The 26,091-nt window shown below is 35.9% G+C and overlaps 1 protein-coding gene across 1 annotated transcript in view; it reads right to left on the minus strand.

Annotated features, from left to right (window-relative positions):
- IQCM (IQ motif containing M) overlaps window positions 1-26,091 on the minus strand; it is a 139,858-nt gene that overhangs the window by 28,217 nt on the left and 85,550 nt on the right. The window contains 1 exon segment of the mRNA XM_061993183.1: window positions 24,378-24,536. Within this exon segment, the coding sequence (XP_061849167.1) occupies window positions 24,378-24,536 (159 nt within the window).

Consider the following 26,091-nt stretch of genomic DNA (forward strand, 5'->3'; position numbering starts at 1 on the left):
GAAAAGGAAAAGTTGAGCCAGATATGTAAAATGCAATCCTTCCAGAAAGAGAAAGAGCAATTTTTAACATTTTATAAAGCAAAATAAAGGAAAAGGAAGATATTTATCATGTAGTCCTGTAATTCCAGGAATCTCTCAGTTTTATTTTTTCTGACCTGAAGTGAGGCCTTACTTTAGTTTCTCTTAAAAGAATGAGAATTTGTTTCATTTTTTTCTCAGCCTGACCAACTTGAGAAAGAAAAATATCCCTAGTACATGACAAGAAGAAAGACTTGTTAGTGCTCATCAAAAGGGAAGAAAAATGGAACCAAAAATATACTCCTGTACATCAGCCAGTCACATCTACAAAAGAATATAAAAGCTGACACAGAAACTTCTAAGTACTAACACTTAACTTTCCTCATACTGAATACTTTTTCATAATCTTTATGTGACATTTCTAAAATGCAAGTGAAAGGGAATCAGGTATGATCGCTAAGGAATAAAGCTAAGGAATCAGGTATGATCACATTAGGCACAGAAAGTCACATTTTGCTAAGAATAAAAAAAATGAGTATGTTTACAGTTAAAAGATAAATTCACAGTAAGAGGAGTAAGAAATACTGCTTCCACACTGCATTCATAAAGCAGCCCCTTTCCATCTCAACTTGTTGCACAGAGGTGCCTCACATAGTAAATACTCAATTGAAATTAGGACCAACACCATCCAGAGCTATGTTCTTGGTATGTATTTTGGCTTGCTTTAAAGTAAAATCAAATAACATATATTTAGGTTTAAAATGGCACATTTTTGGCATAGTTTTAGGGAATAGGAGTTTACCATGTGGATATTACTTTCTATAGAAAATAGACTATTCAAAAGAAATAACAAGAGCAGGATGCTTTCTAATATGTTCCAAAAGTAGAGAAAACAAACACACACATATAGAGACAAACAAAGGACTTAGTTCCATAAATACTTTCACACATGAGAAAACAGTACTTTGCTGCTTCCATGCCAGTTAACTATATTTTGAAGGAAATAAGACCCATTCACTTCTGACAAGACTAAGATTAATACCATCACAGTAACAGGTAATCAAATTACTTCCACAGATGTAAAAAAACTTGTTTTTTTTTTTAAATTGTCATTTATACAATATATGATTCAAATGGTGCACACACAAACCCCTGTTTTGTGCATTTAACTGGCAGCAAACCACTGAAGAACTTTGGGTCAACAAATCCCACAAATCCCATTATTGCTGATGCTGAACTTGCAGTGTGAGATTGCCAGGAGGCTTTGTGCTGCAGACAGACTTTGTGGGGTAGGTTAGGTATTAGCAGGAAATGAAGAGCTGTTTAAAGAGTTTTCCTTCTTGCATCACTCTGGTCAACACAGCCCACATCATTTTGGCCACTGTGTTACTCCTGCTGTGTCTTAACATTGAAAATGTTCCTTGTGAATCCTCTTAGAAGATTATTTGCACCTTTAACATTCTGATGGAGCACTGGAGTTCTCAGTGACGGACTCCAACTGGAAAATACAATTGGAATCACTGGAGAATGATTACAAAGAGTATAGAAAGAAGCAATTGCCAAGAACATTTATATTACTACTTCAAAGTCTAACCAAGCCTCTACTCCTTCAATAGTGAAAACAAGGAGACAGGAGGAGAATAACAACAGAAGGGATAAGAAAGAGAAGCAGCTGGAAGAAATAAGCCGGAAGCCCCAGAATGGAAAATCTCTTGGCAGGATCTGTGGAAAATATCCATATCCATAGAGCTGAACTATATAAAATAGTGCATTACCAAATGAAGATTTAAATAATATCTTATTAGTAGGCTATTGCCTATTGTGCTCAAATAAAGAAAAAAAATGGACCTTTGATAGTTTAGAGAGCAATCTAACTATGAAGGGTCAAGTGAAATCGATTTCTTCCTCTGCATGGTGCCCTTGGTCTCTTCAGTTTTGCATATGGAGACTTTCTCACCAAAACTCTCCTTGTTGCAGAGAGTACCTGTGGCTTCTCAAAGCCTTGTCAGCACTCAGGTGTGTCAGAAGTGGGACTGGGTAGTAGGAAGTACAGGAAACAATGCCAGAAGTATTTAATTAAAAAAAAAAAAAAAACAACAAGAACCAGCATGTTATTAAACCAAGAAAAAACTAACCACACAAAGTATCTTTAACAATTACATATCAAGATACTTACAGAGCAGATAAAAAAATTCCATAAGCCAACTCTCCAAGATAAATCTATGACACCTAAAAGTTAATTTGCAGTGGTCACACATGAAGCTGTACAAGTACAATGTACAGCAGAGGCAGCCACCTTATGACTTCTTAGAGACACATTGCAATGAAATACAAATTATGAATATTTTTCCTCTGGGGGAAGGGAGGAGGAATGGGGAAGCCTGAACTAGATCATTTAAGTGAATTAGTTATGACGTATCCACTTCTAAAACTATTCATTGCTTTTGACAAATGCCTTGAACACACTTTGTGACTGTGGTAGTACTATATAACGGATTGCCTTGGTCATCTGCCCCAGTTTTCTCATGTTGAAAGTTAGGATAATACTGAATACTTTTGCAACAGTTAATTATCTACTATATTTTTTAAGATATAGAAGGATCATGTATCACTTGGTGTTAAAAGTGCAGCATCAAGTATACATGTTACATTGGTCAACATCAGAGGTACAGCAGCCTAACTCATTCTGGACAGTCACCTCAAACTTAATAAAAGCAGAATTGTGAGACTTTGTCACATGGTCAGCTGCAAATCTAACTGAAATTTCTAATCACAGAGGAAAGACAAAGAACTAGAAATGACTGTTAAGGGGAAATATTTTTAGGTATTTTCACAACTATAAGTATTTAGATTTTGTATATAGCTGACCACTGAAAACTCTTGAGATTGAAGACGAAATCAAGTATGATCTGAAACACAATTACATTGTCTGAAAGATAAAGCAAACAGGGTCAGTTTGGATCCTTCCATGAGACAGAAGCTATAGTCTGAAATCTTGAGTGATTACTCTCCTAAGCTTCCTATCTAATTCTTGTCGGCATGAATGAATCATATTTATATTACTTTCAATTTTAGGATACTGTGCATTAGAGAAGCATAATTCATCTTGTCCATTTAGATTGATGCTATTGCATCTATTTACAGCCATTAGACATTAAAAGTGTGATTATGGTCATTAAAAATGACTATGAAGGCATGTAATTTTATTTTTGAACCACTGGTATTTCTGTAGCTACTTAGGATAGCAACTATTGCTTTTTATAAAAAATAATTTCTTGAGGATTTTTTTTTCCTTTTTTATTTCTTTCCTTTTTCACTTCAGCTCTTTGCAGAAGCAGTGCAGCTATAAAAACAGCCTCAGTCCTATGCTGGCTCAAGTTGTCAGCAATATTGTAACGTAAGATTCTGTTGCAAAAAAAAAATCATCAAGAGCAAAGATGACAGCTTGACTTTGACATCACAGGCAGAGTTACAGGGCTGGCATGTAAAGAAAAAAAAATCGTATCCTTATTGGATATGAAATTCTCTAAGATAATAAATGTGGAAACCTGTAATGACATTTTCGGTCAGTCTCCTGAATATAACTAATAATCAGATACTCTGCTGTTTCACAACTTTGGCTGCAATTTACAGCTACACATAGACAAATCTCCCAACTCAGTAGACTGGCAACATAAATAAAAAAGCAAAATGTACAGAGAGACTTGAACAATGTGAAAAGGAAAAGAATTGCAGGGAGTTTAGACTTTTTGTCTACTCTGTTAGCTAAATTTGTGGTTAAGATTAAAGGGGTGGCCCTTTCCCATGAGGAATGACATTGCCTCACAGAGAGTGAGGGGAAAGACTTCCAGCCAATGGAGACACAGTTTCACCTTGACTTAGGAGCAGCATCAATGATCAAAAGTTTTGGAGTGGTGCCTGCCTCCAGTGAAAAAAAAGATTCCTCTATCTGAAGCACACCTTTTAAAATTGGCAAATCCAATGTAACAGCAGTTCCAGAAAGGCAGCTGGAACGACCTGAGCCTAGAAGAAGCTTGTACATAATACTAGAAACCAATTTAAAATTGCAACATTTGAATACATGCAGCGCTATGTATGTGACATAAAGTCATGGGATCCTTTAAAAATATGATTCTATGGCCCTGTTAAAATACATGCAGTTGACTACCACTGTCTAGTTCTCCCAAGTAACTAGTCCAGAAACTAATATATATACAAGATTGCATTATGATCTAACAGCTTGGAAAAGCTGACGTCTCAAATCATTAATTATTCTTTTAAATCTAGAAGCATGAAAGTTGGAAAAATGTCATTTTAAAATTAATATAAGTGATAAAAGAAAGCAATAAGCAATAAAAGGGAAACTATACCAAAACATTAGCTATGTTATAAACTTGAAAATGCTCTATTTTCTTTACATATAATGCAAAGCTGCTTCTTATGTCTGCATTAGCACTTCCCGTATCTTAGCTACAGTATATGTGTGATGATATAGGATTTTGCTCTGTGTGTTGTGGCTGGTTATATATTTCTCAAAAGTTAATCCACTTAGAAATTTATTAAGCAGTAAAACTAAAATTCTATTAACCTTAATGGGATTTACACAAGAGAATTCACACTTAATATGGATGCAACACTGATTCTTAAAACTGTTGCCAGAAAAAAAAAAAAAAGGAAGACAGGCTTAGTGTAGTTAAAGTAAAGCCATCACATTTTCTATATATGTAGTCCTTCACAAGGGTAATCCTCTGTGTATTAAGGGGAGAAGAAAGAAACACAGACTGGATAGTATTTAAGCTTTTCAGATGCCAAGCAAGATAACTGCACTTGCAAATAAAGGGTAATCTTATTGGTATGGGGCTAATAAACAGTGGCATAAGGATGGAAAGACATTATCTTTAGTTTTCTTATGGGTCCTGAAAATGCTTTTGCTCACATTTTCTTCTGTATAATGCTGCACAGTAACACTGCTATTGGAATACATTCCCTGTAATGTAATATATATATGATATAACGAATACAAATTCATGTTCTGCCTGTACCATCCATTCCTCACAACCAATCAAAAGTAAAATTCCTCAGACTTTTTTTCAAGGGAATGTTCATCTCTATAGTTACTAGCTTAAAATTAATTGTAGAATAGCTTCTAAATCATCTAGTTAACACATGGGAGATGATTGACTTCATTTGGAAAGGCTGAGTAATCTCTAAGTATGTGATCCTGAATTCAGTTTTCCAAGAAAAAAATTATTGGATGCAAGGTACCAAAATGTAAGATTGCTGAAATGTTGAGATTTTGGTGAGAGAAAACAGCAGGTCCTGAGTTTTGTTCAAAGAGAACCACTTAATGGTGTGTACATCAGAGTGAGGGCTGCACAGAAAAAAATAGAGACCCTGAGGCTCAATGCGTCACCTCTGCCAGTGAGGAATGGAGCAGCCCTTGTTGCAGAAGTGACAGCAGAAGCTGGAGAGCATTTTGGTTCCTGTAGGTACAGCACTAGGACTCCCTGGGCTTTGAAGCTTTATGGGATCACATGCAGGAGCTGTAACTAACAGTCAACTCTTCTGATGGATACAGTTCAGAAGTTGTCTTTGAAGCAGCTTCATGGGTTTCAAAGTGGTACGTCAGACACATTTTGAGCACTGATGATAGAAAGATTGAATTATTTGTCTTGCCACTTTGTCCTAGGAGTACATTTCACTCAAAACAAATGATGTTACCTAGATTATATCCTAACCTAGTCCCATTGAAAATATTTGTAATATTGAGGTCTAACCTTCTGCAGAATAAATTCAAATAAAAGCCCTTGAAACACTTATGAAGGAATTAGAAAATCTTGTGTAAATTACTAGAAACACGTCAGACTTCACAAAGTTCATAACTTGAGTTTTCTGACATAAAAATAGCAGTCTGAAGTAAAATTACTGAAATAATACTGTAGTACAAATAAATTGGTACTTTTATAATGAGTCACATGGTAAGTGCACTTGGATATACTGACATTAACATGCAATCTGAAATGATGAAAAATAATCACTTCCTTTCTTATGCCACTTTTTATGAATTAAACATTCACAAAATAAAGACTTTCTCATGCTCTTAGCATCTTTGCCCTTTGACAATGTAACTCTGATACCCTAACACAAACATAAAGCTTTCTAATACAGATTTACAGATAGAGGTCTGGTTTGTTATTCCATTCATGTCATTCTGCCTTGTGAAGATAACCATTTTAAAGCCAGTAAAGTCGAGTTCCTCTCTGCACAACATCATCTGCTGTGTCAATATTCTTCATTAGCTCAGATAAACTATGCAAAAATCTGAAAACGATATTAGGTGGTGTAGGGATTAATTTAATGGTAGCTATCTTCTGAAAACAGAGATAATTTTATTTTGGTCTTACAGTAAGTTTTCTCATACATAGAATCAGAGCCAGGCTACATGCTGTGAATCTAAGACTGTATCATTTCTCTCCATGTGGGTAGAGGGTTCATTTGCAAGGGCATTTACATTTTAAGATTCAAAGCTTCTGTTTTTTGGATTGTGTTCTCCTTTTCATAACATAATTGCAATGATACAAGAATGACAGAAAGTTATTTGTCTTTACATATGTGTGCCTGGAATCTTGAAATGGTGATTGATTTTGGTCACAGCAATTGATCTTCCTAGAAAAAAGAACAAGAAGCACAGGAAAAAAAGTTCTGAGTCAATCTTTTAATAAAATGATGAGACCAGACAGTCAGGTACCCTAATCTTCGTTTGAAAAACCACTTCATACAGAAAGAAATAGGAGATATTTTTTTCATAAGCCCACCAAACTTAATGGAACCTTTCCCTGACATCCAGAACTGCAGGATCAAGCCTCATATCTGTAAGCATCAGCCTGTCAGACCAGTGAGGGCTTGGAGAACTTCAGCATCACAGTGCACAAACATGCTAGCTAAGACTGCAAAAAAGAGGCGGGACTACCTGTGAGCCTACAAATAGGTTTTGTACTGTCCACAATATAGGATATGCCAGCTTCTCCTCGGAGCACAAATGCACTTGTTGATGGCCTAGATCACATTGTCAGGTGAAGTGCCAGTGTGGTGGATGATGGTAATTCACTTGCTGTTCCTGTGGAGGAGTATACAGGTTGCAACCAAAGTCCTTTAATACTAGGTTTAATGTTGGATGTGAACAGTAAGTAGTTGCCTACAGTGGCTGCACTGAGTTACAAGCAGTATCTACTTACCTGTCTGTCTCAGAAAAGCAGTTTAGTCACCTGTCAGAGCTTTCTCTTTAAACCTCAAACATGCAGGGTGAGAAAACTGAGTATCTCTGAACATTTATGCCATAGTCCCCAGCAGTGCACAGAACTTCATGCAAAGATCATAGAAACAAAGAATCCACTGCTCATCTTGCATTTCTTCGGTGTTTTTAGTGATATTGAGGGATATTTTACATTCAAATATTATCTGTCTTGAATTAATGAGGATAGAACCATTCGGAACATTGCTACATATTTTCAGTATTCCTTATGTTTTTTTCACCCTGTGAATGTTCTTGAGGGGAAATATACCACAAGAAAAGACATATACTAAAAGAAAAAGTAGTTATACTGAATTCTCTCTCCCTTTCTACTCACATATCCATCTTTACTTCTGTAAAATATCTACATGGCTCATGGGCCACATGAGAAAAGATAAAAATACTGAGCAAGGAAAAAAAAAAAAATTTAAAAGGTTTCGTGCAGCAAATTGACAACAGGCATCATAGTACTTTCCTAATATTTAAAATCCTCTACCATCTCGAATCATATTCAGTGAGGACACAGCCACTGCATCTGTACTTCCTTGCTAATTTGTCATGCTACACCATGCTCCAGTAACAGCTTTCCCAAATGTTCAGATCAGGCATCAGTTTGGATGAACACATATTCAGTCATTTCGTAATGCTAAAACCCACATTCCAGGAAATGGAGGTGTGAGCAGGTTTGCGTACGTGAATGTGAGAATTCAGAAGACCAGTACTCTGGACAAGTACAGACAGGACATCTGTAAGCTGATTGTCCAAGATCAGTTTATTTTCTTCTATAGTTCCTGATTCATCAGTCATGTTTCTATATACATGTATAAATGTGTGTGTATGTAACATACACGTCCACACATGTCCATATTGATCTTTTCTTCTCAAGTTTCTACCTAACACTAAAATACAATTAAATTATTATGAGTCACGGTATTATTTAAAATTTTACTTGCAAGTTTCTATACATTTCATTACATCTCTTTTTAAATAAATTAATGTAATTATTTTTACATAGCATTGCAATTGCAATTATTTTTAGATGACAGTTAAGATTTAATGGAATTAGTATTTAACAGATTTCTGCAATCTGTCCAAGTCTGTTTGTTAAAGAATAATATTATTTCTACTGCTGCATTTGAAGTAAAAATTCCTTGAACTCTGAGAAAATGAGAAAATCGGAATTTTACAACACAATGTTAGACTATGTCCTCATACAGTGCTCTCAAAGCATGCAAACACAGCCACACATCTTGGAAGCTGTTGCTATAAAATCTCTGATGCAAATAATCCTTAGTCAGTCTTTAGTCAAATTCCAATCATTCAACAAAGTCTGGAATTTATGAAAAGTCAACATTTTCTTTCAGAAGGAGTGGCCAAGGAGTCAGGTGATGAAATAAAAATGCTGGAAGAAAAATGTTGAGAATTTAAGAGATATTGCATAATACTCAAATCTATTTGTAATTAATTTTTTTCAGTAAGTACTTTTCAATAATTTTCATATCTGGAGGTGAAGAAATTAATCAGTTAAAATCCAGTACATAGTTAGCAATGAACACATCTTTTGTCCTGTAAGAATTTATCCTGTTTTATCCATCACTGAATCCTGTGAAAACAATTATTAAGTCTTCTGTCAGATTTATCTAACCTATATAAATAACTATAGATAAAAATATTTTACACTTTTAGGGCTTCTAAATTTTTTTGTCATCTGTATTTCCACCTCTCATAGATACAAAAATAATTTATAGTAATTCTGCTCTGAGCAGCTATGGAGATTAAACATAATGACATGTACGTTCATGGCATCAGACATCCACTGTCAGAAAATGAGAAACTTCCTTGAAAATTGCAGGCACTTGTGGCAATTACTTCTATCTTTTCTGATCTTTCCAGAGCAAGCAAAGAAACAGCAGCACAATACAAAGTCTCCTCTTTTTTTTAGGACTTTTATTACTAGTTGATGACAAGTTGTCTTCAGAATTACTGTGAGGGTATAAGCCATGGATGGATGTAATGCAATCAACTAAAAATAGTTTACACTGGGATTCCTTGTTAAATCACAGTAACTATCTTCTTTTGATGCATTCTGTTTATTTGAGGTGACATTAAATACTGTTCCATTTATGGTCTGTATTTATTGATATACATAGGGTAGTTAAAATTTAATCTCTATGAAAAATATAAAAATTTAGCATGCTTTCCTATTAGTGGGAAAAAACAGAAGGCGGTGTTATGCAAATTGGTCAGTTACCCAGATGCCTGCTTCTATGAGCAAGGGATTTTTCTCCTCTGTCACACTCCAACATTTGGTGTACCCTGGGTACATTCTCTGACCCTTCAAAATTAGTCTGAGAGTAAAAACAGTTTTTCCACTCACTTTTATTGAGGAAGCCTCCTGAAACTTTTATTTCATCCTTGTAAAGGTGCAGCAGGGAGCCTAGTTCTTTCAGGATCATCACAATATTTGGAAGCCTTTCTTTTCCAATTTTCTTGTCAGCCCACAGAATCTCATAATGGTTGAGGTTGGAAAGGACCTCTGTAAGTCATCTTGTCCAGTCCCCTGCTCAAAACAGGGCCTCACAGTAAGGAAATATTTCCAGATGTTCAGATAGAATCTGCAGTGTTTCAATTTGCTTCCATTGTCCCTTATTCTACTACCTTCATAGGAACCAAGGTAAGTCTGTCCAGTCGGTAGTTCCCTGGGTCCTCCTTCTTACCCTTTCTGAAAACATAACATTTGCTTTCTTCCAGCCCTCACTAACCTCTTCCAATTGCCATGAATTTTGTAGAAAATTGAGTGGTCTTTCGGTGACATCAGCAGTTGTGGGTGAATCCCATCAGGTCTCTCAGATTGAAATACCTCTAGTTTGTTTAAATATTGTCATTTCTGATCCTCTTCCATCAAGGATATCTCTTTCTTGCTCCAGACTTTCCCCTTGGTCCCCAGGGCCTTGCACGTCCAAAGGTTGTTCTTGCTAGTAAAGACTAAGGCAAAGAAAACATTTGGTACCTCAGCCTTTTCTATGTTCTGTGTTACCAAGTCTGCCACATTTAGCAGTGGGACCATGTTTTCTCTAATCTTACTTTTGCTGCTTAAGTACTAGTAGAAGCCCTTTATGTCGTCTTTGATATCCTTCACCAGGTCCAGTTCCAGGTGGCGTTTGACTTTCCTCATTGTGTCCCTGCATACTCAGATAGTGTGTCTGTCTCTCCCAGGTTACCTGTCTCTGCTTCCACCTTCCCTATACTTCCTTTTTGTACTTGAGTTTGACCAGGAGCTCCTTGCTCACCCATGCAGGCCTCCTGGCATTTTACCTGGACTTTCTGCTCTTTGGGATGGACATTTTTTGAGCTCAGAAAAAATGATTCTTTGATAACAACCAGATCCTTGGACTCCTCTTTCCTCTAGTGCTCTATTCCATCAGACTTTCAAGCAGTTCTCTGAAGGGCTTCAGGTCTGCCCTTCTGAAGTCCAGAGTTGTGATCTTGATTTTTTGCCCTACTCCCTCTTTTCCTGTTCCTAAACTCCATTTCTTAGTCATTGCAGCTAAGGCTGCCTTTGAACTTTGCATCCCCAGCAAGAGTTTCCTTGTCTGTTAAGTATGAGCTCCAGTAGACCACTTCCCCTCATGGTTCCTCTGTCATTTTTGTCAAAAAGTTTTCATCAATAGTCTCCTAGAATCTCACAGAATCACAGAGTCATGGAATGATAGAGGTTGGAAGGTACCTCTAGAGATCTAGTCTAACCCCCTGCTAAAACAGGTCCACCTAGATTAGGTTGCAATCTCCTTTTGCCCTGTTGTGATGTCACTTCAGAAGATACTGGAGTGGTTAAAATTCCCCCTGAGGACAGGGTCTGTGAATCGAAGGCTATATATAACTTTCTGTAGAAGGTCTTGTGTACCTGTTCTGATGAGGCAGCCTACAGAAGACACCCACTGCAATGTCTCTCATCCCCTTAAGCTCTGTTAGTTCATCACCCATCCCCAGAAAGAGTACCATGCACTCCAGCTACTTCCTCACATAAAAAGCAGTTCCTGCCTTTCATCTTCCCAGTCTGATCTTCCTAAAGAGCCTGTATCACTCCATTCCAGCATGCTACTCATATGAACCATCCCATCATGTCTTCATCATCCCAACAAGATCACAGCCTTGCATCTGTACACAGATCTCTGATTCATCATGCTCATTCCTCATACTTTATGAGTACAAGCACTTCAGAAAGTCAGCACAACATATGGATTTCCCAGAAAAGGTCTGGAAGGACAATCCACATAAAGGTGTCTTGCAGGCACTTCCTTGCATACATGCAAATGCTTGAGGTGACTCCACCTAAACACAGTTTTATTGATTATATGTTCCCTTGGTTCACATCAGCTCAGGCCCTTGCAGAAGATCCAAGCAGCATAGTACAGCTTTGTCTTATATCTCCTGTAGCCCTTTTTTTACGTAGGATCTGAGTAAAAAGTTCTGAAGCTTCTAAGGACAATTGCCAAAATCATTCCAGGCCTCACCCGAAAGATTTGCTTCACTACCTCATTTCAGAGCTCTACCCTGTTCATGGAAGTCACTGAGACTTTGCAATAAAAACTCCTAATGCCCATATGTGGCAAGCATTTGCTGTTTACACAGCCATTAGCCAATCTTTCCAGAAGATTTCTTTCTTGCATGCCATTTTCTTACTCAGGTTACAAGTGCAAAAAACAGAGGCCTGTAGTAATATGTTTTAACAGGCAAAAACTCAAACATGAAGTCACAGCCACATTTTTTTTTTCAGATGTGCTTTTCAGCATAGTCAACAGAAGAATCAATTTTAAGTGGGTTTTTTCCTGCTTTCATGGTAAAATTTACTATAAAAGATCTTTTCTTCAGGCTGAAATCTACATTGAAAGCAAGATTTAATCAGGAATTACATTTCTTAATACTGCTTTGCTGAGCTTTGATTGATCAATTCAGCCTTCCCTTAGTCATATGACAAATGAGTGGAATGAAAGATGAATAGTCTATCTGGTCCTTCCATACTCTGTGGTATTCAAGCCAGCCTTAACAGAACTGCTGTTTAATATCAGTCTGAAAAAAAGATCAGAGCCTATTACAAACTACTGTACCAAAGAAATATGCAAATCTTTCCTTGTTCCATATTCTCTTTAGCCTTCCACTACAATTATAAAATTATAGGGTATTAATAGAAACTAAATAAAGCACTCTGAAAAGATGAATTCCAAAGATGCAAAATTCAAATGCCAAATAAAAAGTATGCAATTAGGCTCTTAAATAATTCTTATCATATTTCATGCTAATATTAGCACTTCCAAAAAACAGTAGAAAACTGCATATTCCCAGAGACACTCCTTTGAAAAAGCATAGTGAAGCACAGAATTCTTGGTGACTTCTTATATTTTGATGTTATGCACAAGTAAAATTTAGATCCAACTACAATAGTAAAATAATTTTGCACTCCATAAGGCATTAGTCATATTTACATGATGATACTGAGAAAAAAAAAAAAAAAAAGTAGGTTTGGACAAATGCAATAGCAAAACTGAGGGGGTTTTGTGTAGATTTTTCAGAGAGCACAAACTTCTACTTTATTAGGCTCTTCAAGTACGTACATAGCAATGAGCACTACTCTCTCCTCATTGCTTTTTAAAACCTTTATGTCTATCCAGATCCCATAAACTTACAGATTCTAATAGCCTTAATGAAGAAAAAGAACATTGTTATTCAGTTTGACTCAAGCAGATCTCCATTCAGAATGACAATGTCGCCATTCACAATGCCATTGCTGGAGTTGTGTCATCCTTTGTATTTCTTGTTTTTCAGGAGTTTTTAACTTGTCAGTTATTTTTCTTTCTTGAATCTCAGGCTTAGCAAATAAAGCTGGTCAGTCCATTGGACTGTCAGGCTGTCTGTCTGTTATCTACACACATATTCTACACTCCTATACTACACAATGCTGACTGACAGAATCATTTGTTTGATGAGTTATTTGGAATATCACTTCATACACCTCAAAATGACTGTTTCAAAAAGTACAGTTTGTTAAATGATTTACCCACTATACGGTCAAATTAATCTGAATTTCCTGATGACCAAAAGAATCTAATAGAATATTTGCAGGACTGAGGTTTACATATTTGCTTCTTATGGCTTGAGGTTCTTTGCATGTACTAAATCTCCAGGATCATTCTCACTCAGAATAGATACATAACAAGATATTAGAAATTGAGTAGACATTTTGATTTAATAATAAATTAGGCAGCTTTATCACATTTCAGAGCATACTCTGTATTGGATATGGTTACATACCAGAGCAAGTTCATGAAAATCAAGTTTACATTTTATACAACTGCAAATGTACAAAAGTCTAGATTCATATAATTCTAATCAAGTTACATCAGGAAAGGCAAAGGGAATACAGGTCTCCTCTCCTTTGTTAAGTGAAAAGAAAAAATAAAAAAAAGAATGGAAACCATAGCATTTCAGGAGGAAATCTAGGATCTGCAGACCTCTAAACTGTGGAAGTGATATTTTTCATAGATAGTCTTGTCCATTACTCAATTCCTTTTGAGGACAATCTGTTGGGAAACTCCAGAATACTGAATCTTTGGTGTATCATATGCAGAAGATCTGTGCACTGTCTCCCTAGACATGTATTTCATCCTCTTCTTTTCATAGTAGAACTGCTTTGACCTCAGAGATGGAATCTTCTGTGACTGTAGATGCCTGGCTACCATCAAGAATGCAGAAAGGATTGTTAGGCAAAGAGGAATCTCATGAGGTTCAACAAGGACAAGTGCAGAGTCCTTCACCTGGGGAGGAACAACCCCATGTACCAGTACAGCCTGAGGATTGACCTGCTGAAGAGCAGCTCTGCAGAGAGGCCTGGAGTCCTGGTTGATAATAAACTAAACATGAACTAGCAATGTGCCCTCATGGCCAAGAAGGCCAATGGCATCCTGGTATACATCAAGAAGAGTGTGCCCAGCAGATGAGGGAGGTTCTCCTCACCCTCTGCCCTGGTGGGACCTCATCTGGAATCCTGTGTCTGTTTCTGAGCTCCACAGCTCAGGAGAGACAGGGAACTTCTGGAGAGAGTCCAGTGCAGGGCTACCAAGATGATCAAGGGACTGGAGCAACTTTCTTATGAGGAAAGGCTGAGGCTGTTCAACCTGGAGAAGAGACTGAGGGGGGACTTCATTAAGGTGTATGTCAAGAGGATGGGGCAGCACTTTTTTCTGTAGTGTCCAGTGACAGGACAAGGAGTAATGGACAAAATCTGGAACACAAAAAAGTTCCACTTAAACTTAAGGAAAAAACTTTACTGTTAAGGTAAATGAGCCCTGGCACAGGCTGCCCAGGGAGGGTGTAGATTCTCCTTCTCTAGAGCTTTTCAAAATCCATCTGGACGTATTCCTGTGCAATGTAATCCAGGTAGATCTGCTTTGGCAGATCTGCTTTGGGGCTTGGACTAGATGATCTTTTGAAGTCCCTTCCAAATCCTACCATTCTGTGATTCTGTAATGTCAACACATCTACAATACAGCCCAGTTGTCACACCTTCTACATCCTACATTCCCACAGGGTTTTCTTTAGCTAACCCAAACAGCCCATCTGCACTGCATGCAGTCGAAATATGAAGAACTTTTCTATTTCATAAATGTGATCACTACACTGTTGCACCTACATATTAATGGTGCTTGAACAGCTGCCTCAGATTTAAATCTGCTTTGCTTCCAGGTGCTATATTGGTAACCCCAAAACTGATTTTCTACTTTCTAAGTGTGCTGTGATCCAAACCAGGAACCAATCATAACCTGGAGTCAGATGTCATCACAGCATGATATTAAATACTCACTTCAGGCTACACAGTTTGCAGTAGCATACAAGAACTAGCTGGAGCAGGAATGAAAGTTGGGTACTAGCTGAGCATTCTCAGCAGTGCAGCTCTCTGAGAACAAATTATTATATCTAGAAGAAAATATTGCATGCTAAATGCTGGACCAAATGCTGGAAAAATTGGAAGATGAGAGGAACAGATGGCTCTCTTTCTCAGACCAGGGAAGACTGAAATGAGACAGTAGGATCACAAGCAAGCAGAAAAAAATGCCCTGATATCTGAACTTCCCTTCTCTTGTCTTCCTCTCTTTCCCTTCTTCTATCAGAAAAAAACCCAAATAATGTAAGTTTGGGATAACCAGTATGACCATGGAAGTCACCAGAAAAGTACCAAAGCCTGGAGAAAAAAGTTTCAGCCCTTCAGAACTGTACTCACCTAACCACATTTAGTCCACTCAAAATGCTCAGTAAATGAAAACAGTTCCAGAAGAAACTATTTATTTATTGTTTTAGGCTTAGATGCTTGCTTGCTCTGGAGCTGACATATGAAGTCAGATTACATGTAGATATCTGTATTCTCCTTATTTTAGAGGTGCCTTCAATAGATATTTAAATAATTCATTCTTCCATGAAAATTGTTTTCAATATTTTATATTATATATTAAAATTTTTAATATTGGATATCAAACATATCACCTGTTTCACCAAATAATGTTTCTATGAAGGTGTCTGACTTGCTTTCCTAATCAGAAATGTTTTTAAATATTATTTCTTGCTCTAAAAGGTGATCTTTTTGAGATCACCGTTGCAGAAACAAAGTTTACCATTTACTAACTGGCAGTATAGTCAGAATGTGCTTTGAGTTGACTAGATGTATTATCACCTGTCAGCTATTTAGAGCTCATATTAAGTTAGAAGAGAGACCCACACTGAGTCGGGAAAAACTACATCTGCTTCCAGACATCAAACTGACATTTCCTGGAAAGAAAACGCCCCACCTGTTCACCAAAGTGTTTGGAGCTGTCAACAGGGCAAGCAGATATTATTTTCAGGATAACCAACCAAAACCAGATTAGTGAACATTAAAACTTTGCCATTACATTATTAACTCCAGTATGTTACCCAGGACTGGAAGTATTAAATATAGCACCTGCTGGAAACTATTCAAGGGAAAAAATTAGACACAGAAATAAGGTCACTAACAATGACTCTAGGAGAAAAACATGCCCTGAAATAAATGGATTCCAATTTTCTTAGTACTTGGGCTAGAAACTGTTTTCTCATGGATGTTTAGTGCTTTCTTATAACATGGGAAATGTTTTATTGATTTACGAGTCTATTGATCCGAGAGCCTGGTTTTATGGGATGTAGCAATAAAAATAACTACAGGTATGCAGCTTCTTATGTGTCTCTGGGTAGTTTACCGTACTCACCATCAAGTATTGAGGTATTAGCATGAACTCAATCAGATCACTAAAATCATTGTTCAGATTTTTTAGTGTGAACTATATCTTCCAAATTTTCTTTCCTCCTCATAAAGGAAGGAGTTTGCTAAGCAACAAATTCGGCATTTCTTCTTGTGATTGAAACCCTGAGAGCAGTTATAAATAATAGGAAGTGGAATGCCTGGGGCCTAGAAAATATTCAAAATTGTTCTATTCAAAATTTCCCTTGTCATCAAGTGAAATAGATGTAGGCAATGTTTTGCCTATAGTCGACCAAAACCAATGCAAGCAGACATTTTAGCAAGATTACGAACTTGTACTTTAGATTTATCTCAAAGATAGACAATTCATTCGCTCAATATTTGGCATAGTTTTAAACATTATCTTTTTAATTGTTACAGAAACCAACATAATCATATTTGTGAAAACTAGCACTCAAACTAGTTAGATCAAGTAAAAATAATATAAATAGATGTGGAGAAATAAAAAGCAAATAAGTTTCAAGAGATAATAAAGTGGAAGTTAAGAATTTCTTGTTTCATAAAATGTAGCTCACTTGAAGAAAGAAATCTTATCAATAGATTTGATGTTTTAATCAGATTTGACAGTACCAGAAGGTATATTTCTGTTTGCTTAATTGAAAAAGTATTTTTTAAAACAAAACTCCTCTCTACTACAATTACTTTCTTCCCCAAATTGTTTCTCAGACTAGTCTTTTTTTTTTTTTTCCTTAAAATTACCAGAAAGTTACTAAGTTACCTCTGGATATCTATCTAGGAGGGGTAGGTGGTAATAATGATGTTTACAAACAATTGTTATTTTGAAACACTGTCTTGCTCACAGCTTCACAATTTGGAGTATCGTGTTCTCTAACTGTGATATTACAGTTTTGTTTCTAAGGGATCTGATTTCAGGGCTACAGTTGTATCATTTCAAATAGGATTTTGCAATACAGCTCTTCCTGCCGTGGAATTCCAAAGCTTTTAAGTTATTAAAATTTTATGCATTCGTATATTTTCTATAGATATAATATAGCATAGCATTTTCACTGAGGCAGTTATGATCCTCTGAAGTCAAGGCTTTGTTGCAACATCTAAAGTCAGATCTGAATGTCTTTCAGAATTTGCTCAGAATTTTATTCTTTTATTTACCCTGTTCTAATAAAAAATGTTAGCAAGTCAGTTGATTTACTGATTGCATATCTATGCCAGTCTCCACAAAAGCTGAAACTTAAATTTTCCCTTTGTATGTAATGTTTTGATATAGGCACTGAAGAATAACATGGTGTTCCTACTGTACCAGTTCTTCGTAAAGAACTGCATGCAATTTACTGTACTATATGAACTGTGAAATCCTTATTCAAGGGAGCTCTCAAATGGTAGGCAAGAAGTATAACAAAACCCACATATGTTGCTGGTATTTCTAGTCAATGGACTAGTAGAATAATTAATAAATGGGATAGTTTAATTCTCTTTCATGTATGGAGATGAATTTAATTCTTTATTCTTGTAACACATTTTTTAGATTGTATAATTTTTTAGTTTAAAATAACACGGTTAATTTGAAAGCAAGAAATATTTTTACTCCTTTTTTTTTTTTATATAACTCAGATTTCTGCATGTAACTGTTGGGACACAAACTACTCCCAGACTATTTGCAGAGCATGACAAGCATGTCTTGTTCTGCCATAAATTCATCAGTACCACTTCTCAGAGTTTTAAATCCCTATTTCAAAGGCAGAATTCCAACTAGATTCATACTGGAATTCTTTATGATCTCCTTGCAGACTTTTAAGATACCTTGATTCTATAAACACTCTACCAAAGGTTATCTTGACTCTGGATTTCAATTAGGATTCATGTTCTTGCCTGACTCTGTTAAACAACTTCATTTAATCATGTAATTGCAAATTTTCAAAAATCTCTTTATGATATGATTTGATTATCATCCCTTCAAAAGTATTATATATTGCTTCATGATGAGTAGCAAATGACAATGCAGTAATAAACAGTAGTTAAGAAGAGAAGATACAAATAATTTCGACTGTTACATTTGATATTTTAAAAATTTGTCTTCATTAACAATGAAATAATGACATTTCAGTTAAGTAGAACTTTTAAAAAGTGACAGCTTGACTAAAATTTTTCTCTTTTATTTGAAAAGTTTGAAATTTGTATTTCAAATACATTGAAGGAGATATTTAAACAAAAAAAGTATCAATGAAGAATACTCACACATTTCATTCAGAGGATGCTGAAGAAAAGATGCCAACTACTTCAGTTAGAAATATAAATATTTTAAATCAATATTATAATTTCCTTTACAAATTGTATGTCATAATGTTCTCATTCTATATATTAACACATACATGCATGTATGTGTGCACATATATATCTAATACTCTATTTCTCCATATTAAAGTATTTTGGAAAGTTTGTTCTTATCAGATGCATTATGAAGTATTTACATTCAAAAACGTAAAAAGAAATCCTACACTAATACTAGTTCTCACAAGTTGCAGTGAATTATGTTTTAAATTTAAGATCAGTTTAGTCTAGTAGATATAGAACAGCTTCGAAATTATCCTAAATCTGCATTTCTAGGATTCCAGACAACCCTAGAAATTTCAAAATTAATCAGGCTTGAGACTGTGATTACATGTCCAGAATAATTTGAGTACCTGGTAGCATTTTTTCACAATTCTACTTTCAGCATGTTTCTGCATCTTTTTGAACGGGCTTGAGTAACACAAAGTCTATCTGAAAGTCAATATGAAGCCTTCAAACTCCATTACTTTTGTTTCAGTGGATTAAGTTAATATAATCAGGAAACAGGAATAGAACTGTGAAATTTAATTGACTAGTCACAAATATTTGTACAGGTCAGACTTCAAACTCTGACTTTACAATGTAATGGATTAAATTTTAGAGAACTGCAGACACTCCAAGTACCTTGTAAACACAAAATTAGACAAGAGTTGACTTTTCTCAAATTATTCAATATATTTCATTGCTAAATTATTACCAATCCAAGTGCCACATTCAAAGAATCATATAAAATAGGACTAAGAGCAATGTGACATCTCCCTCTTGCCTTCCTCTAAAGACATTTCAAATACAATTTTTTCACCTTTTTTAAATAAAAGTCTTCATTTCTAAGCAGTTAAGCTGTCATTTCCAATGCTTTAAAAGGATTTTTTGGCTGAATTTTACTTCAGATTCCTTTGATATTCAACACAGCTTAGCAAACTAAGGTATGCTCTAATGTGAAATGCAACAAAGTAAAGAGTCACAATCCTCACCTTAAGGGAGGGACTAAGGTGCCACTGCATTATCTACGAGTTCTACAAATATTTGTGTTCATGTGAAGCATTTTTTTTCCGGTTACATGCCTTGCAAACATTTAGAAAAGAAAGGCTTTGCAGTAGAGAGCTTAAGCTTTCATTTGTGAGTCCAAATGTTGCATGCTTTTTATAGACAGCTTTACAATCCCCCAAACTATAACAAGTCACATTGCCTGACTAAAACAGAAGAAGCAGCAGCTTTGCAAAAACGCAAAGGAAAAAAAAAAATACAGTAGATATTACTAGCCTAGCCCAGTGGGCATATATTGTTGGTCACAGCATGGATCTGACACTGTGGGCATATTTACGGCATGGGGTATGGAGAACTACACATACAAACAATCGTGAGAACAGTATATTTTTTCCTATGTGAAACGCATTGAAAATCAACCCTGTGATGTAAATGGGGAATTGGACTGTTGTGGAAAGTCTACTGGTTTGTGTGCTTTTTAAGTGTTGAATTTTCTTTTCAAGTGATCAAAAGTGTCTTTGAGTCATAACAGTCAAAGATGGTAAAGACCACATATTGCTCTAATTCTGGTCTTCACGACATCTTGCAGAGATTAATGCTTGAAAGATATTATTAGAACTTTTTATTCCTTTATCCTAGACTTACACCATATGAAAAGCTTGCCATGATAGGTCTTCAATATCTTCTCTTTTTATTTTTGAAGCTGTATGATGTAAATTAAACAGAGAAAATAACATCAAAGCTAAAAGAAAGAACTAATATGCACTACATAAAGACATTTAAACACCAGCCATACCCACTTATGCTCAGGTAGTAGAATAATCACACTAACGCTTGAAGTTAGTGCTACAGCCTTCCATTTTACATTGCTTCCTCTCTGCCTCTTTCTTTCCCAATGAAATTGCTGAGCCCATGTTTACAAAGTTTCTTCTCACATACACAATAAGGCTAAACAATACTATAATTCCTCTAGTTGGTAAGACACGGTACTTTCAGGTCCTTCTTATCACAGTTTAGTCTAGTAGCAAAAGGAAAGGTTGACAGAATCGTATCTGTTCTGAATATCGCCAGGAAACCATCCCTGGCAGAGATTCTTTACACCCGTGAGTTAGCTAGCGACAAGTAAACAGACTGCTGTGGGCATATACCAGTATGTCATAAGAGACATTTGAACATATCCATGGCTTCTAGAGGCTCTGGTAGTAAACAGTGGATTTCTAAACCAATTTCTCAAGGAAAGGCTTCTATTCAAAAATCTTTTCCAATCTTCTCCATTTGAATTAACCAACCTAAGCCCATTGGTGTACTACCAAAATAGATAATTTCAATGTATATCTAATTCCAGCAAGTATAATAACACTAAATTTTTCTGTTATTGCTTCTTTGTGGCAGTTAAACATTAAAAAAAGTCATATCTTTACAGACAAAAAAAACAAACCCATGCCCTGGTTCCACAAAGGAACAAGATTTTTGTAACAAATAAAGTAAAAAAAAGTCATTCCTTTAACTATCAAGAGGAAATATTGTACTATAAGCCTAATACAGAAAAGCTATGTCATCGTTGATAGTTCTGTACAGTTTAGTATTTATTTCAAATTGCTCACACAGCAAAATAAAAGTGTTGCTCATTCACCCATGTAATTATTTAAATAAGGAAACTATGCCTTTTTTCACCTAAAAGCACTTCAGAGAAATGAATTTTAAATACTATCCCATTTTCAAATATGAAAACTGGGATATATGGAAAGTTGAAATGCTTCCAAAACTTAGCACAGCATCAAACTTCAATATAAATTGAACCTTGATGTCCTGACTCTTTAATCAGTAAAGCAATCTGAATACAAGAGCTGGCAAATAAATTGAGTAGGAAGATGCATTTTCACATAGTCATTTTTCAGAAGGGAAACGAATATTGTCTTCCATTTTCCAGTTAAAAGATACAGTGAAGATTAGTCATCTTTAAAGGAGATGTTAGCACACTACTTACTGGTAATGCAGGAGTAAGTGCAGAAGTGTCACGAAAACTTACATTATCTACCAATGATATGAAAAAGCTTTTGGATTTTAAACAGTTTAAAAGCTTAATTCCTACTTTTTAAACACACATAGAATTTTTATATTTAGACTAGAAATTAATGATACACTGTGCCAGAATCTATAATTTACATATGGCATAAATATATGCATATCATAACTTCCACTTTTGAATTAAATATAATCATAGTGGAAAAGATTATTTATCTTTAACAAATAGTAAAAGTCCTGCCTACAGATCAGTCGGTAAGTGGGTGTTGACCGCTTCACAGTTATCTGCTGAAAGCTCAAAGCACCTCAGAAGCCACAGAAACTGACACAGTAAGCGAAAAAAAAAGAGTGTATGAATCTTGTAGTATTTATGAGCATTAATGCTGGGACACAATAAATTTCCACGGCTATCTAGAGCTAAAATGCTTATTGTAAGAGAAGTATCTGAGCTACAGCAAGTCCTCCTTCAACAGACTAATCTATTTTCAAGGCAACTACTGCATCTCTCTTGTCAACCAGTTTAATAACTGCTGTAACTCTAGAAGATGCAATACCCTGGTAACTTGAGAAAAAAAGCTTGAAAGCCCTCCAGAGGTAGATCTTTCCATATACATCATAATCTCATTTGAAGGTCTATTTTTATCTCTTCCACTATTCCTGTCTATATTATAATCAAAATCTGACAGATCAATATGCTATCAAAGATCTGAATAAGCATTTAAAATGAAAAGTCATTATCTAGAATATTGACTAGCATGAGGAGAGTGTTAAAATACTTCAGGTCTTGTCAGACTTCAATAATCTCACAAAAATGGCACCTGTCTGCAAGTGACATATACCAGCCTTGCTGGAGAAAAAGTCAATCACTTTTCCCATCAGACAGGAATCTGGTCCAAACAAAGTATAATTCAACATATCATAGTACCTGTTCAAGCACAGTAAAGAAAATGCTAATGGTATATCAAAAATAGGAGGGGAAAGCAGTTTTGTGTATTTACCTTAAAAGTATCTTTTATGTATGCAGGTAAAAAAAATCCTTTTACATTTTATTTTGAATCAGAGACTTACAGATGTTAGACTCACAAATTATTATTTATGAAAATATAGGAATGAAAAATGTTGAAGAATAGACTCTGCAGCTTAAAGTTCGAGTGAGATAGAAAGTTATTTTTTGAATAATAATTTCTTCAGCATAGTAGCTGTTATGAGGACACTTGCAAAAAGGAGAATAAGACTGTCTTGTTAACACATCAAGGATAAGCACAACTGTCTTAATTTCAATCCAGTGCTCCTTTCATCTGAACGCAGCATAAAAAAGCTGAATATTGTCTGGACAAGGAATGGCTCCCATTGTCCTCTGACACTTATTCCTTTCCACCAATCTGATTTACATCCACATTTGAAAAATAATCTGTGCTTGCAGAAAAGGATGTTTGTCTTTCAGCATCCTTGAATTCCACATTTTTGTGCAACCTACAGAATGCTGTCTTTAAACCAACATTCTAGAAATAGGTTTACAGTCTAAATGAGCTGCAGGAAATTCCCATGAAGATGTAGGAATAACCAAGATTTTGAACCTTGAGTTTCTAACATACTGTTTACCTGACATTACCTGGGAAAGTAAAGGGAAAGAGTATAAGAAGTGCAAATCATGGACCATTTCCCGGTACAGACTTTAGTCTGATGTTTTCTCCAACTCCAAGCTAATTAGAAGGAAAACTCTTCTTATTCTGACGTTAAGGAGCCAATAAACAAACCTGCAACACACAGTTTTGTGGAGGTTTTCAGTTGTTTTTTTTTTTTAATTTTATTTTCACGTCTCTCCTGCTTACACAATCTTTGACTGCAATCATTGTCCCTTTTTCAGTGGAATCATGCCCTGAAGACAAGCTCAGTGTATCAGCTTAGACTTTGTGGTAGCACTGTACTCCCAATACTAGCACTACCTGGAGAGGTTCCCTCCTCTATCCTTTTCAACTCCTCTCTTCAGCATACACACTATACACCCTTTCTGCACATTCAGACTCATTTGCATGAAAATATGGAGTTCCTCTCCCTATGATTCTGAGGCAAAAGTGACAGAAAAACAGTTCATCCCCTGAATCTGAGTCTTCAAAAAGGTGACTACTGAACGTGTTCTTAGTATTAACATGTACTAAAATCATTACAGGTTGAATGTGATGCTGTTACTGAATTAGTAGGTTTTTTTGTTGGAAATTACTGAAAACTAATGAATTTCTCTCATCCAGTGGAAAATCAGTAGGTAAACTAACTCATTTGTGGGAACTATACATGAGTTTTTTAGTAGCAAGTGGGATGGTGCTGGTAAATTTGTTTGTGGAGATTAATATCCCACATATACAGTTTCTAACAGATGATATGGAAGGTACAACATCTTCATGCTCTTCATTACATTAATATCCTTTTGAGGGGATGAAATTGTACCTGGCTTCTTGGATCCATCCTTTTCATTCATAAGAGGGTGCATCCATGGTAGCAGCACTGTGATTAGGCTCTTCACTTTTGCACCAAGAGAAGGGGATGACGTGAAAGACATTTCAATTGCTTGATATTATTAGATGCTTCTTATAGTATCAGCAGAAGCTGAGGAAAATAAAAACACATATAATCATTAATATATTTCATTTGATATATATAAAAATGCAATCGACATTCACAGTAATAACCCATGCAGACAGATTTCCTTTTATTATTTTTAATATTTTCCTTTTATTATTTACTGAAACACATTAGGATGGAACTATGAACTTCTGCAACTTAAAATGCTGAGATATGTATAACATACAGGCTGTGGAGCTGTTGTATGGGATTAAAAAACAGGAAAAGGTATCCAGTTTGGAAAGAATTAATTGATTACTGTTCTAATACTTCAGCTACTTCAATATGGATATGTGTTCTGTAAGGACACTCACTATATAATATGATTCAATCTTTTCTGAGTGGAGACCAGTATTAAACGTGGCTAAAGTTTTCCTAAGGGAGGATAAATGTGCAATTATTCTTCAGCCACTTTGAAAACCTCAGGCTTGATAGTTGTTATTTATTGATCACAAACAGTAGCACACCTGAAGGTAGACCATAAAATTACATGGTTAAATGAAATATTTAGTAAGAGTACCCTATTGAAAACCAGAAAGAGTTAAAATTTCAAGTGAGAAACTATTCTCCTCATACTTTAAACATCAATATTCAACAGCAGTTGATCATAACTTTTTTTTAAAAAAGTGGAACATCTTCAGCATAAAAAAGTGTCCTCGTTTGGGCTGGGATAGAATTAATTTTTTTTGTAGTAGGTAGTACTGGGATGTGTACTGGATTTGTGCTGAAAACACTGTTAAATACACACGGATGTTCTGGTTGTTGCTAGGCAGTGCTTGTACAGCGTCAAGGCCATTTCTACTTCTCCCACCACTCCACCAGCAAGTGGGCTGGGGGGGGGCACAAGAAGCTAGGAGGGAGCATGGCCAGGACAGTTGACCTGAACTAGCCACAGGGTTATTCCATACCATAGAACATCATACCCAGTATTGAGGCTGGGTGTGAGTGGTGGGGAGGGGAAGATGGCTGCTGTGGCATCGAGTTAGCAGATGAATAGCAATTGCATTGGGCATCATTTGGTTTGGTTTTCTTCTTTCTTCTTTTTTCATTCTATTTTTTTCTGTTCTATTACTTTTCACTGTTACTGTATTTAATTTCATTTTAGTAAATAATCTGTCCGTATCCCAACCTAGAAGTTTTACTTCTTTTCTCCAGTTCTCCTCCCCATCCCTCTAGGGAAAGAGGAGGGCAAGTAAGCAGGTGGCTGGTTCTCAGTTGTTGTCTGGGGTAAAACAACGACAAAACAGAGCCTGTAGAGGAGTCTGATCCTGTAAGCGTACCCCATGCATGTACTTCTACCACATTCAGGAAGCATAAGCTGTTATGAGACCAAAGAGTTTTGTCACTCATATATGGAGAGCCTTCTTCCTTGGTAACTATAGTTTGTTTCTGACCACAGGAACAGTTAAAGCCATGTAAATTCTGGATATGACATTTTTGGCACAACAATTAGGATACATCTCTAGAATCATGTCAGGGGCAGGAGTGGGGCACAATTTTCTCATCTGATTAACATCCAACTGCAACCCATGCCCAGGAT

The sequence above is a fragment of the Colius striatus genome, chromosome 3 (genome assembly GCF_028858725.1).
Source record: "Colius striatus isolate bColStr4 chromosome 3, bColStr4.1.hap1, whole genome shotgun sequence".
NCBI classification, from domain to species: Eukaryota; Metazoa; Chordata; class Aves; order Coliiformes; family Coliidae; genus Colius; species Colius striatus.